This window comes from Alternaria atra (genome assembly GCF_907166805.1).
Source record: "Alternaria atra isolate CS162 genome assembly, contig: 25, whole genome shotgun sequence".
Taxonomy (NCBI): Eukaryota; Fungi; Ascomycota; class Dothideomycetes; order Pleosporales; family Pleosporaceae; genus Alternaria; species Alternaria atra.
Window position 1 is genome coordinate 825,287 of NW_025091323.1, and position 13,504 is coordinate 838,790.

At 52.1% G+C, this 13,504-nt stretch overlaps 4 protein-coding genes across 4 annotated transcripts; 3 read left to right on the top strand and 1 right to left on the bottom strand.

The window, feature by feature from the left end:
• Window positions 1-1,217, top strand: ALTATR162_LOCUS5259 (uncharacterized protein; the record flags this gene model as incomplete). The annotated part of the gene is made up of 2 exons (XM_043312878.1): window positions 1-952; window positions 1,012-1,217. 2 exons carry the CDS (start codon window positions 1-3, stop codon window positions 1,215-1,217), a joined length of 1,158 nt encoding a protein of 385 aa, XP_043168813.1.
• Window positions 1,218-3,494: 2,277 nt separating this feature from the next.
• Window positions 3,495-4,947, bottom strand: ALTATR162_LOCUS5260 (uncharacterized protein; the record flags this gene model as incomplete). The annotated part of the gene is made up of 2 exons (XM_043312879.1): window positions 3,495-4,814; window positions 4,885-4,947. The coding sequence occupies 2 exons, from the start codon at window positions 4,945-4,947 to the stop codon at window positions 3,495-3,497; spliced, it is 1,383 nt and encodes a 460-aa protein (XP_043168814.1).
• Window positions 4,948-7,136: 2,189 nt separating this feature from the next.
• On the top strand, window positions 7,137-10,131 carry ALTATR162_LOCUS5261 (uncharacterized protein; the record flags this gene model as incomplete). The annotated part of the gene is made up of 6 exons (XM_043312880.1): window positions 7,137-7,319; window positions 7,367-7,492; window positions 7,539-7,670; window positions 7,717-8,283; window positions 8,331-8,517; window positions 8,567-10,131. The coding sequence occupies 6 exons, from the start codon at window positions 7,137-7,139 to the stop codon at window positions 10,129-10,131; spliced, it is 2,760 nt and encodes a 919-aa protein (XP_043168815.1).
• Window positions 10,132-10,842: 711 nt separating this feature from the next.
• On the top strand, window positions 10,843-11,713 carry ALTATR162_LOCUS5262 (uncharacterized protein; the record flags this gene model as incomplete). The annotated part of the gene is made up of 2 exons (XM_043312881.1): window positions 10,843-11,082; window positions 11,156-11,713. 2 exons carry the CDS (start codon window positions 10,843-10,845, stop codon window positions 11,711-11,713), a joined length of 798 nt encoding a protein of 265 aa, XP_043168816.1.
• Window positions 11,714-13,504: the final 1,791 nt, after the last annotated feature.

Below are 13,504 nucleotides of genomic sequence, written 5' to 3' on the forward strand. Positions count from 1 at the left end.
ATGCGACGAGAGGTTGATGCTTCGTGGGCATGGCACAATGGTGAGATCACCGACATTAAGCACAAGTTTGCGACCATACGAAACGATATTGAGCAGTGCCTAGACGAGATCAAAGACATAGATGTAATACTGTCATACGAGAAAGAAAGAAACGCTCTTACCCACCTCACAGAGCGTCATAGAGAACTCGTTCAGCGAATCAAGTCAAACGATACGGAAGAGGCGAAGCTTCGAGAACGCCAGAATGGGGCCAACGCCAGGCAACAAGATGTACTAGAAAAATCCAAGGTCAGCGAGTACTCTTTGCGGCTTTTGTTTGATGATCTGTTGTTCAAAATCGGCGTTCTGTCCAATATTAATAGCATCGATAAGAACCCACGAGTTCAAGTCATAGACGAAGACGGATCTTGGGCCGATTGGTACTGGTCTGAAGACAACTGGAATGATGAAGTTGCAGAGGAATGGAAGCATGCACCGGTCGAGTTGCATGATGCAATAACTACTAATCCTTCGCAATGCGACGATCCAGAGAACACCTGGAATAATGCTTGGAAATACTATCCGGTTGAGGAGCCTCTGATGCAATTGCAAGATATTTCCCACCAAAGGGCAGAAGAGGCGAACCGTGTAGAGTTAGAATTCATTAAGATCCGTGAGCGATACGACTACGAGTTGAAAGCTTATTTGTTCCATCAGAAAGGGCAATATCACGGTGAAGAGGATGATGAAGAAGAAAGGCAGCAGCGACTAGAAGAAGAGTTTGGTCCAATATGGCTACAGAGATGCCGAGAAGTCTCCGGAAAAATGGAGGAAGCCGACGAAGCATATATGCAAGCAGAGCAAGCTCTCTCGATGCAAATCGGCGGGATCGCGAAACTAAAAGAGGCAAATCAGAACCGCGACGACATCTGTTGGTCCAGAGACAAGCCGTATTGTGACAACCGCTTGGGGCGTTACTGCCGCTTCGTAAGCGACGCTGCATTGACGAATGGCGGAATGATACATCTATAGAACCCGTTGATGAAGATGAGCAAAGACATAGAGATGCGCAGGAGAACTTCTTCCCCGCCTCAACCGACATTACGAGCAACTCGCTGTCCATCTGTGGAGAGGATGTCGCACGCGCCACAGGTCACAAACGTCGAAAGATCGACTGTCGAGATACATGCATCGAAACGAAGAACAACGTCAACACACATCCGACGATACAATACTAAAGCTGCATCTCGCGTGGGCGTGGAAAATGGAAGAGGACATGCAGAGTCCGAGCCTAATTTCCGTGGCGGGAGGGCCGATGAATCAGCACGCCTAGAAGGCCATTCTCATCTTAAGCTTATCACCCTCGACAATCTCATCCGTCTTCTCAACAAGCTCATGCATATCCAATGTACAACTCACATAGCTCCCCGCCAACCAAACAATCGTATCACCAGCAACATCTGGACGATCTGGAAACCTGTTTCTCACTTCCTCCGGTGCCGTTTCCGTAATCTTGGTCTTGATTGCACCGAGGTTTACACAAAAGGCCAGAAGTCCTTGATCACCATACTCCAGCTGCAGGGTTTTCGTTCATCGCAGAATAGCAAGTTTTGAGCTGCGGTAACGCGCGCTTCCAGGACGAGCAGTCAATGCACCAGAGGAGGCTACGTTGATCATTTTGCATAGCTCTTTCCCGCTGGTATGCGACGACAGCTGTAAAGGGAGAAACACACGCGCCATGTTGAAGAGACCCCCGACGTTGACCTCATAACTTCGCCAGTATACGTCTGGATCTGTCTCAAGCAGCGGCACGTATGGTTCCATGTGGGCTGCATTGTTCACTACAATGTGTAGTCGGCTATCAAAAGCGCGTGAAACGGTCTTGTACATGGCCTGGACGCTGTCTAGTTTTGATATGTCGACCGTGCAACATACCACTGTAGGTTCGGTGCGTCCAGCATGCATTGCAGCTTCTTTCAATCTTGTGGCCAACTCGTCTGATACGCCATGTAAATTAGCCACTGCTATTGCAGTTGCCCCAGCACGCGCAAACGCCGTAGCTGTGGCATACCCGACTCCGTTCTCCCATGCTGCACCGGTAACCAAGACGTGTTTGCCAGTCAGATCCGGTTTCAAGGGCGAGATGGATTCGAAGGTCGTAGAGTGCCATGTGGCTGTAAAGTCGCCACCAGAGAGCTTGTATCGAGCTTCAACCGTGTGTATATTGTGATACGCGTAAGAGGTGCAGTCTAAAAGTATAGGGGTGTGAGGATGACGAAGCAACGAGGGATAACAGGCAGGTGGAAGCTCTGCGGTAGTCGATCGCCTTGCGCACGTATGAACCTCAAGTCTCAAATGGTTATTGCAAGACGAGTGGACTGTGAGGCACTAGATTGGGGTCGTTTAGTCGATCACTAATCAACTGAATCATGCCTTATCACCAGTATTCTTGTGCAGACTTTGTGTAGGTATAGGAGCTGCATTTGTAATTAAGTTGATGTCGCAGTAGATCTTAGTTGTCGCCTGAATGCGTCTTCGATCTCTTGTCTTCGTAAGTATCAATTACAATCTTGTGTCTCGACATACGGCTACGTATTGTCAGATCACCCTCGAGACGTCAGTCAAGACACAATAGGTCTGTAATGATGCTAAGCGGAGTCGTATATGAGGCCTTCCATCATGTTGCGGATCATCAAGGAATGCGATCAGACTACGAGGAATTGCGATACTCCAGGCTCAGCAGTGCGGCGTCCCTATAGTCAGTTGAATTGTGAGCACATCTATCAGATAAGCATCACTTACCTCCTCGACTGTCAAAAACACGAAAAGCTCAAGATCATCACCATTCCCTCTCTTCCCCACCATTGTTCTCTATGCTTGACCGCTTCACTTCCCAGCCTCTTGGTCGTACGTGTTCCCAGCCACCTCTTTAACTTTCGTACAGCTAAGTTTTCCTTTGACCAGCCTCCTCAAATTTGTCACCGCTCTTTTCAGGTTGCTCCGCTGTTGTCACACAGTCCACGTCGCTCATTGCGCAACCAAAGCAAAGCTTAAAGAACGTGCTAGCAAAAGGGGGATAGGCTGGATGTCTCGGTTTGGAGAGGAGTGGGATGTTGTGATGTTATAGTGTGTTGGATGGCTAGTGCGGTGGATGGGAGTAAGGAAGAGGGTAAGGGATTGATGAAGCGGATCGGAATGAGGATGAAAATGAGCTGTGGCTATTAATTTGCTCTCGTGAGTCCGTAAGTTTGTAATTGATACGTATGCGTTACATAAAGGCAGCGTGAAAGGTCCGTAGTACTTCGCAATAATCATGACCCATAATCTCGCCATGCGCCAAGTGACCCAAAGACTCCAAAGCAGCAAGCGGCCAACGACGGGATCTTGATGCCCATGTACTGTCGTCTAAATGGTATAAACGTGAGGAATAAAGCAACGCTAAATGCTGATGTGCGATGATGAAGGAAACGCCAAACGCTATGATGATGAGAATGAAACTTGGCGGTCGTGGACAATTAAACGGCAACGGTGTGAGCGCGGAACAACATCTTCAAGCCTGAAGGCTCTTTTTCCTTCTTCTTGGTCTTGCTGCTTTCTTTGCCGGATTTGCTGGAGACACTGGGGGCGACTTTACTTGAGGCAACCTTACTTGAGGCGCTCTTTTCCTTACTGGAATGACGCTTGGAATCGGAAGCCTTGCTGGTCCTGACACTGGCTTCGGACTTTGGTGCACGATGTGACTTGTGCTCCTTGTGTTTTGAGTCGCTGGTCCTCTTGGATCTGGTGCTGCGACGGGACTTGAGGTCGTCTTCGTCAAGCACGCCAGCGGCGCAAAGGGTGCGCGATGCTTCGGGTGTGATGAATTCACCGTCAACACTTGTGCCAGCGCTGTTGGCCTCAACGTCTGCGATGCCACGGCGCCATAGTTCGACGCGACTTAGTTCCTGGGGTTCAAGCTCGTCGAGCTGGTTGTTGGAATCCTCGATAGCAGCGGGCATGGTGGCAGCACGGACGGGTAGCGGCATTTGAGACGTGGCCGGCATTGGTGCCTCGACCTCCTTCTGGACCTGCATCTTCTTGATGATCTTGTATCCACCGAGCGCGACAATGGTGACACCAACAGCGACACCACCAGCGATCATAAACTGGGGGCTGAGGAGCAGAGCAGCAACTGCGGGGAAGCTGCCCTTGAGCGTCATGAGCACGCCTGGTCCCATCTTGCCGACGATGGCACTGATCTCGGCGAGTGTGAGTGATACAGCGGCGAGCGCCTCGGGGTTCTTCTGTAGGTTCTCGATCATGGCGGTGGCAGTATGTTGCAGGCAGTTGGCCTCGTCCAACAGCATCTCAATCTTGGAAGCCTTCTCTTTTAGCTCGACGTCGTTGTACTTCTTCTCGGGCAGAGGCGGGGGCACGTCGCCGTAGCAAAGGTCCATGTCGACTGACTTGGATCGGCTCTTGCTTTCGGATGAGCGCTGGACGGCCATGTCGGAATTCCTGCGGGCTATCTCCTTATTGTGTGCGTCGTGTCCGCCAAGGTCATCTTCGAAACGATGTTTGCTGCTGCGCGGGCTGTCGTTGGCGTAGAAGCTATCGCTGTAGCCGCGCTCCATGGTGGGTCGGTCATGGTGCGCCTTGGAGCGGTGGGTGTGAGCTTTGGAAGCCTTGGAACGGTGCGAGACCTGAGAGCGGGCGTCGTCGTCGACGCGGATAGCCTTGACGCTCTTGGCGAGCTCCCTCTCCTTCACGACAGCATCGCGCTCGGCTTTGATCTCCGCCTTGCGCTCGCGGTAGGCGGCCTTGGCCTCCTTGAAGACGTTGACGATGTGCTTGCTCTGGGGGCGGGTAGTCAGTAACGAGTACGAGGCTTATCGCGGGGGGCTAGTTGGCTTATCGGCGACTCACACTGCTCACTACCTTTCCACTCTTGTTAATCACAGTAATAGTCTCTCCGAGTCCGACGGCCATTCTGACGTATGCTGGTTGTGTTCCTGCAGCAGCTGCACAGCGCGCGGCAAGAGGGGGTTTTGTGTGGCCTGGGTAGGCGTTGCGGTGAGAATGGTACTTGTGTCTTGGGCCTAAAAGGCGGCGGTGTGCATGTATCAGTGCTCGCGGAAACGGCAGCTGGCGCAACTCCACAAGGTCCCACCTGGATCATCAAAGTCGTCGCAGGTCTGGCTGAGACTATAAGGGATTTCAGAGTCAGTCCTGACGGCGGTATTGTCGGAACACTACGCGCGGAGTGAGGCGATTTCTACCGACTGAGACACGCAGCCGTCATGGTGGTGGGACGCGGGGAGCGATCAGAGTGGCCGAAACGACCTGCAGCAAAGCCATTCACGAGACTGCCCGCATACTTCGCATCGCTTCTCTGTGACGTCCTGCCCTGGTTCGTGGGCTGCGTCGTGAAGACTCAACCAGTACAGTCCTGGCATAGTCGAAGCGCGTGTCGCCTTGTAACTGGAGGCGCTTCCATGGCGCCGGCTATGCGGGCAGCGAGACGCTGCCTCTTAGAGCACCCGGCTTTGCCTGCCATTGGTGCGGATCCAATTCATGCTTTATTACTGCAGCCATCGTGAACGTGTCGCTGCTACGAGTGGACAACTAATTTTCTGCAGCCTCAGTTCCCACGCGTGCTGATGCAACGATGCATGCCATCTGGCAGCCATAACCCGACTGTTGCTGCCCAAACCTTATCCGCGAGTGCCTAGAATCGAGATTGACAGTCATTGTCCAGTTGGCATGATCGCCTCTAGGTTCAGGCTTCAGCTGGGAATGTTGCCCTTACCGCGCGAGCCGTGGCTGTGCGTACTGTGGCGCGTGTCTGTGGCGGTGCGCTTCAGCGTGGGGGAGGTCGAGGCTCCAAAAGCCCGCCAACATTGAGCTGAAGTCGTCCACGATTCCATCTTGGTTGGACGAAGTATTACGCAAAGCCGCGTCATGTTTCGCTTGTCCGAGGTTTAACGGCCTCGACTGCATCGCCAACAGTGTGGCTGTAATCTGGGTTTCCACCGTCATCCACGCTCCTTTTTCTCTACCCACTTTTCCCACGTTTTCCACGCGGACAGTAAGGCACGCCCTGGTGAGGGATTTCAACGACTCGTTAGTTGCAGTCGATTCAAGCTACTATTGACTTCTGTATTACACATCTTTGCTCGCTGATGTCTCTTCTCCTATCCAATCCCCGGCCGCGCTTCGTAATTTCCACGTTGGCAGTGAGAGGCTTCCAGAACGCACACTGACGATCATCACTCAAAATCTTGCACCTGCATAAGACACCAGCCTCCGACTCCCGCGCCCTAATATGCATGTTCCCGTGAGGCTGTCTTAGGTCTCCCGCCTAGAGCGATTCGACGCAGACAGCGTCATGTGCAATCAGTAGCTTCAACGTCGCAAGTCGCTTCTTAGAGCGCCACCACGTATTCGGGTTCACGAACGGTCAACTTGCAACCTTCATTCAATGCTTGCGGACTTTAGTAGCGACTGCATGATGGACAGCGCGCCGCCAAGCGTAAGATAGGTGCATACATTGACTGCACGCTGGTGCACATATGTTGGCACCCTTATGCGCCTGCTGTGATATACAGCTGCTGCGACAATCGAGAAAAAGGAAGCAGCAATGTTATCCCACCATCTCAGCTTACTGTAAGACGTACTCATCTGAGACATGGCGTCATTGCAGCGAGATCGCTCGCCATGTAGGAGCGGTGAGCTTGTTACCATGTGCGAGCACCAAGGCTCGAGCTCTCCTGAGAGGCCGTCGAGCGACGACGAAACGTCCTTGAACTCTACACTGAACGATGTAGATGTAGCCGATGAACGGCTTCCTCCTTCGAACACAGTAAACCACGAACCGCTATCGCAAAGCACTTGTCGTCCTTGTTCTGTAATTTTTCCCTTTCATCTCATCGCAGGCTGCAGCTCAGCAGGCCGAACGACCATGTGCAACTTGTCTGGATCGCTTACATCACAGGAAGTCAAGAGTGTTGTAGGACTGAGAGGTATGTCTACTTGGGCTGATGCATCTGGCCCCGCAGCCGGCGCCATTTGGCTGACTGGACCCTGACTCCTCCGTCATCGCTCCCACACCAAATCGCGAAACCTTTACACGCGACCATGCATACACACCAAAGACATAACGTCAAGCCAGGCTGACCATGCCAACAGCAGCGCCTCCGAATTATGACAGCATCGTGGAGACGCGGGGTGCAGATAGATCTGCCCCCGATACGAATCCAACGCCTGCGCTCTCACATCGCATGAAGCACGACAAATCGATCCTCGCGTTAGTAGTATCGTCACAGTACATCTTCGCCGGTACTCAGGGAGGGGAGATCCTGGTACGTGTCTAAGCGAGCTCTGAAGGCTCTAGACTCATGACGTGCAGGTGTATAGCCTCGATACCTACGAGCGACGCAGCGTCATACATGCGCACAAGGGCAGCGTACTCGGCTTGTGCTTATCGCATGACCGCAAGTGGCTATTCTCAAGCGCGGCAGATCCAATCGTCAATGTAAGAGTGTCTGGAACGTTGAGTATGGTATATGCTAAGTCAGCAGGTCTGGTGCACGTCAACTTTCAGGCACTTATACGCTCTATGGTCGCCATACGATATCGGAGACATCTTTTGCGTCGCATACTCGTCCCACCATCGCACTGTTTATCTCGGGGCTCAGAACACAAGCATACAAGTAGGAGAGAAGATTGACTACAAGGCGCATAAGCTGACAATGGCAGTGGTACGATTTGAAAGAGAAAGATACCCGGCCGGCTCCAAGCCTCTCATCGCATCCTGCAGAACGAAAGAACAAGTTTTTCGATTCTCTTGGACCTGGCGGCGCGCAGACCCCGAAGCCCAGCGGAGCAGATACAAGGCCGCGAGACGCAGTAGGCGGGCAAGAATTGCAGATTGACAGCCATGATATCTGCCAATTCGCCCACTACGGATATGTTCATTGCATGCTCTTGGGAACCGGCATAATACCAGAAGCGCCATCCGAAGAGATTCTGGTCTCAGGTGGAGGAGATGGGCGCATCTTGTTATGGCGGATAGACCCTGCGCAGCGTGGTGCTATCACAAGCATCTACACACTGGAGGATGGAAGAGAGGAAGGTGAATCTATACTCTCACTCGCCCGAGAAGGTTCCTTCCTTTACAGTGGACGGTTCGACGGTGAGGTCAACGTATGGGACCTTGAGACCCGGCAGCTAGTGAGAAGTCTGAAAGCAACTACTGGCGACGTGCACACTTTGGCATTAGGTGCTGGTGTTCTTTATGCTGGTGGTAAAACGGGTGTCATGCAAGTGAGTAATCTCGGCTGTCTTTCACGAACATGACTAATAGAGATAAGAAATTCAACGAGCACTATGAGAGCATCACATCCTTCAAAGCACACGACGGCTTAATTCTCGCTTCCGCCTTCACCCGATACAACGACAAGCCGACACTCGTTACGGGCGGCAACGATAATACCGTGGTTATCTGGGAAGTTAGAGATTGTGCGGAGCCCAATGCCGTCTCACGCAGAAATAACAATGGTGTGTACACGTTCGAAACTTTGATTAGCCCAACTAATGCGTGGTGCAGATCTCATGGTGGAGTCCCTGAGCCAGTTCGTTTCTTTTCGGACCGTATCATCGCTGCCCAAATATCGCGCTGACTGCCGCAGAGGGGCGTCTTACTTGCGCTCCGTTTTTCAAAACTTTGGCGCCGTGACTGAAATGATCAACACGAGCGAGTACAACCCAATTGTATTTGCTAAGTTTCGCGGTAATCCGGCTACAGCGGCCTCACGTAAGAAGATTCTGTTCTATGGGCACTACGATGTCATCCCCGCAGAAAACGAGCACCGCAAGTGGAAACACGATCCCTTCGCGCTGACTGGAGAAGGAGGCTACTTGTATGGTCGGGGCGCTTCTGACAACAAAGGACCGATCATGGCCGCCATCTACGCGGCCCATGAGCTCGCCAATGAGCAGAGCTTGGACTCCGACATCATCTTTCTGATCGAAGGTGAAGAGGAGAGTGGCTCTCGCGGGTTTGAGAAGGCTGTGCAAGCTAGGAAAGATCTGATTGGTGATGTTGATTGGATCCTCTTGGCTAACAGTTACTGGCTTGACGATCACGTACCGTGCCTGACCTATGGGCTTCGGGGAGTGATACACGCGACCGTGCAGATTGAAAGTAAGCATCCTGACTTACACAGTGGTGTAGATGGAAGCGCTTTGCTGGATGAGCCCCTCAAAGATCTTGTCATGCTGCTTTCACGATTGACTGCGCGTCATGGCAAGGTTCAGATACCAGGCTTCTACGATCCCATCCTACCATTAACGGACGATGAGAAGAAGCTCTATACTGAGATCACCAAAACGCTGTTACGCAGTAATCCAGATCTTGGCGATGCAGAAGAGCTAGCACAGTCACTCATGCGCAGATGGCGAGAAGCTTCGCTCACCATCCATCGCTTCCAAACTTCTGGTCCCGACAACTCGACTATTATTCCTCGCCTTGCCAAGGCTGCACTTTCCATACGATTGGTGCCGAACCAGGAAGCGGGCGACGTAGCAGAAAGTCTAAAGTCCTTCTTACAATCCGAGTTTGAAGAGCTTGACTCGAAGAACCAACTCGCGGTAACAATAGACCACCAAGCTGAACCTTGGCTTGGTGATTTCAACAACGAGATCTTCCAGACGCTTGAGCGCGCCATCATGTCAGTATGGGGTCCAACACTTGGACAGAGACGAGAAAGTGTATCTGCAATCAAGGCACCAGACTATTTCTCGCCATCATCACGAGCGACAGCCGAGCCGCCGACACCTACTACTAAAGACAAGCCCGCGCCTGCGACATCGAACACCCTTGCCAACTCATCCGACCCAGCGCTCTCAGGACCTGTTCCGTCATCCGGCACTTCGACGCCTGACCACACACAAAGCGAAGCAGTATCCCGTAAGCCTCTTTACATTCGGGAGGGTGGTTCTATCCCTAGTATCAGGTTTCTGGAGAAGGAGTTCAACGCACCAGCTGCGCATCTACCCTGCGGCCAGGCAAGTGATAGTGCGCATTTGGACAACGAGCGATTGAAGCTAGTGAACTTGTATAATAGCAAGAAGATTTTCAAGGAGGTGTTTCGAGAGCTGCCGAAAAAATGATAGCCTTGATCTAACTGCATAGTTGACGAGTAGTGGCTTGTTTTGACGCTTGATTGCGGGCGTCTGGTTTGATGTAGGATATAAATATATGTACCTTCGAATGAGTTCACTATCATCGCGTCTCCTGGACGTTAATCTGCGCATGCGACATGTGAATCACATATGCATATCCTCCTCTGTGATAACCTCGTTATCAACCCGTACTTTCCATTGAACCAATCACGGCATGTCAGACCCTTGCCCCACATCCTCGGCTTACCCCGATCGCATACCCCGCTGCAGCTATCCACTAGCCGAACCATTTGGAACCTGCATCTACGTACACCACTACCTGCGGAATATGCGAAAGAAGCTCTGAGCTCTACAACTTATAGCGAACCAGAACCTTGTCCATGCAAAAGAAGTCTAAACCTGGGATAAGGCAAGCAGGCTTACGCACGCCGATACCGGCCGCGGACTGATAGCCGGTGGTATTGTGTTACGGTCGAGCATTTTACAAGTTGTGAATCATACGTACGCTGAGATTTAGATCTGGTTTCACAACGTTTGACTAGAAGTCTGTTGGTGGTCGATTTTTCTGTTTTGAGCTGCCACCATCGCTGGTACCAATAATAGCACCTGCTTTCCCGATACCCATCAAACCTCAATCTAATTAAACCTACATCCGTCTTCCGGGAATCCAAGCTTTTGAGAGCAAAAAGCATTTCAAAAATGGGCGTCTTCTACGAAACCATTCCTAATAGCTTCATCCCATGGATCAAGGAACAGCAAATGCTCTGGGTGGGCACAGCACCCTTGTCAGGCGAAGGCCACATCAACATCTCACCAAAGGGAGGTCAGAACTTTGGTATCCTGGATGAACGGACGTTCTGGTACATGGACCTTACGGGAAGTGGCGTGGAGACACACGCGCATCTTCACGAACCAGGAAATGGGAGGATTTGCGTCATGGTACGTCTTCTACTGAGACCACTCGGCTCAGTGCCAAGAAGAAAACCACACACCGTATTAACAACTCTCCTAGTTCATGGCCTTTCAAGGCCCACCAAAGATAGTGCGTATATGGGGCGATGGACGCGCTCTCGAAAACGGAACACCAGAGTACTCTGCCTTTGTCTCGGACCACAAAGTCGAAACCATCCCGGGTTCACGCAGCATCATCATAATCAACGTCCATCAATGTGGTACATCGTGTGGCTTCAGCGTCCCCTACTACGACTTTGTCGGCCACCGCGACATCCTAAACGAGCATTTCAGGAAAAAGGACGCGAAATACAGGGAGGGCGAGGAAAAGGAATCCATGGATTACTACTGGGCGTGGAAGAGTCAGCTTAGTATTGATGGGCTGCCGGGTATGAAGCGGGGATATGAGTTTGCGCAGAAACATGGGGTTAAGCCGTTGAAGAAGATGGTGGGGTCATATGCGCCGGGGAAGGGAGGAGTGAGGAGGAAGGAGGGGGTGGATCCGATGTATCTGTTTGTGGTCTTGTTGTTGGGGATGGTCATTGGTGGGGCGATGGCGTTGAGTGTTGTTACGCCGGAGAGGTTGAGGATGTTGCAGGAGAAGGGGATGGTTGTATGAGGAAACTCGATTTCACGGGATGTGAGTGATTTTTACCGTTGTAATGATCGAAGCTTAGTATTATTCTTTTGATTAGGCGTCTGGTTAGGTCTCCTGAGTAGGCAAGTATGGTCTGTTTAGTGGTAGCGAGATTGGCTTGAGCGATTGGCATCATTCGCATGTGTTTGAGCTGATCATGTCTATCGATGTACTTGGCGTTACGTGTGAATTACCAGCTGTCATTCAGGCGTGCCATGTGCTGTAGCACGGCGCATGTTATACGAAAGACCAGTGTTGATGGCGGAGATTGTCGAATTTGAGAACAGATGGGGAGACGAGCCGCGGGGTCAGACGGGGCGGGATTCAGCCGTAGCTACCATAGCGTTGGGAAGGTGCGAACTTCTGTTACCTCATTACGGCCTTGGCTATATTCTGTCCACGGCTACTTTGCCACGCGCATGTGTGCTATCCGAGCAGACGGTTAACACGGCCGTGGTCAGTAGATGGTCTTTCCGCTACTATTGGGCGGCCTGTGTTGTAGTCGGTATACGGTGCTGACCATTTCTCGGCTAGGACCGTCTCTGCACAAGCTTGGTAAGCCCGGCCAATAGTAGGAAACAGAAATGTAAAGATGATCCAAGATCACACTTGTAGCATGAGATAGTGCGCGCTCGTGGAGGTTGACGAGGATAGCTCGGCACGATGAAGACAATAGCAGACAAGCTTTGGACCAACACCATAGGACGCATCTGTGGTTCAGCCGTGCATGAGGACAGACTAGGCGTTTCAACAAACCCCCAGCCGTAACGGTGTAGAGTACCTGCTCACGTGCGGAATCGCCCCTGCCGAGGCAGTGGATGTCTTCATCAAGCTTAATTTAAGCGAAATGCTGATCCTGGATTCCTCCAATCCTCGTCTTCTGGCCTATCAACCTCATCGCCGTCGTGACGTTCACATTGCGAAAAAGGACTGTGCATCTGACCATGTTCGTAGAGGACAAGCGCGACACCGCCAGACCGTGCCGCATGGCTGTCACACACCACTGAGGCCGTATCTCGAAGGATGGGTGGGTTGAGTAAGCCCCGTCATGCCACCGAGGCTGGGCAACGAAGCCTCAACCGCTGCCACGGCGTCTTCATGCCCGTTGGCCGAGGCTTGTCTTGTCGCTTGGATTTCTTGATGCCGGTAGCCGGTGTCGTGATGTCGCAGCATCCTCGCGTGTCCCCTGAGCACGCGATTACTATCCACAAAAATACGACCAAGGTCCGTTGCCTAGCTCTCGGGCGACCCAGAGAACATTCGGAGACCCGCCTGGAAGATGGCCCTTGAAAGGATGGCCCTCGCAAAAACGAATCGTAGCGTCCGGAGGAAATCTTGGCTCCATGGCGCGATTGGCTAAGGCCCCGTCCGTATCCCAAGCTTCCAGTCATTGTCTTGTCTGTCTGCAGGCGGCCCCACCACAGCATGGTTGTTGGTGTGAACGTCTGGCTTGCAACCTTCCTCGAGGTCTCTCTCGATTCTCTCGAATCAATCGCCATAATCGTCTTCTAGAACGGCCGTGTCAACGCTATTACCCGCATATAACCGCATTTGCGATCCAAAAGAGCAAGGTCGCTGATACCGCGATTGAGGATCAATGGCTGGGTTGCTAGCAAGGCAAATTGTCGTTGGAGGCGTTACATTAGCGCGTCTGGGCAATTCTTGGGGGTCGTCGCGGGGTAGCGATAGTCGTCCGCTTTAGGCAGGAGGTTAGTCGATGAAGTGCGGCCTGGGCGCCACAGCAAATTGTTATCTTGGTACAGGCAAGCTCTG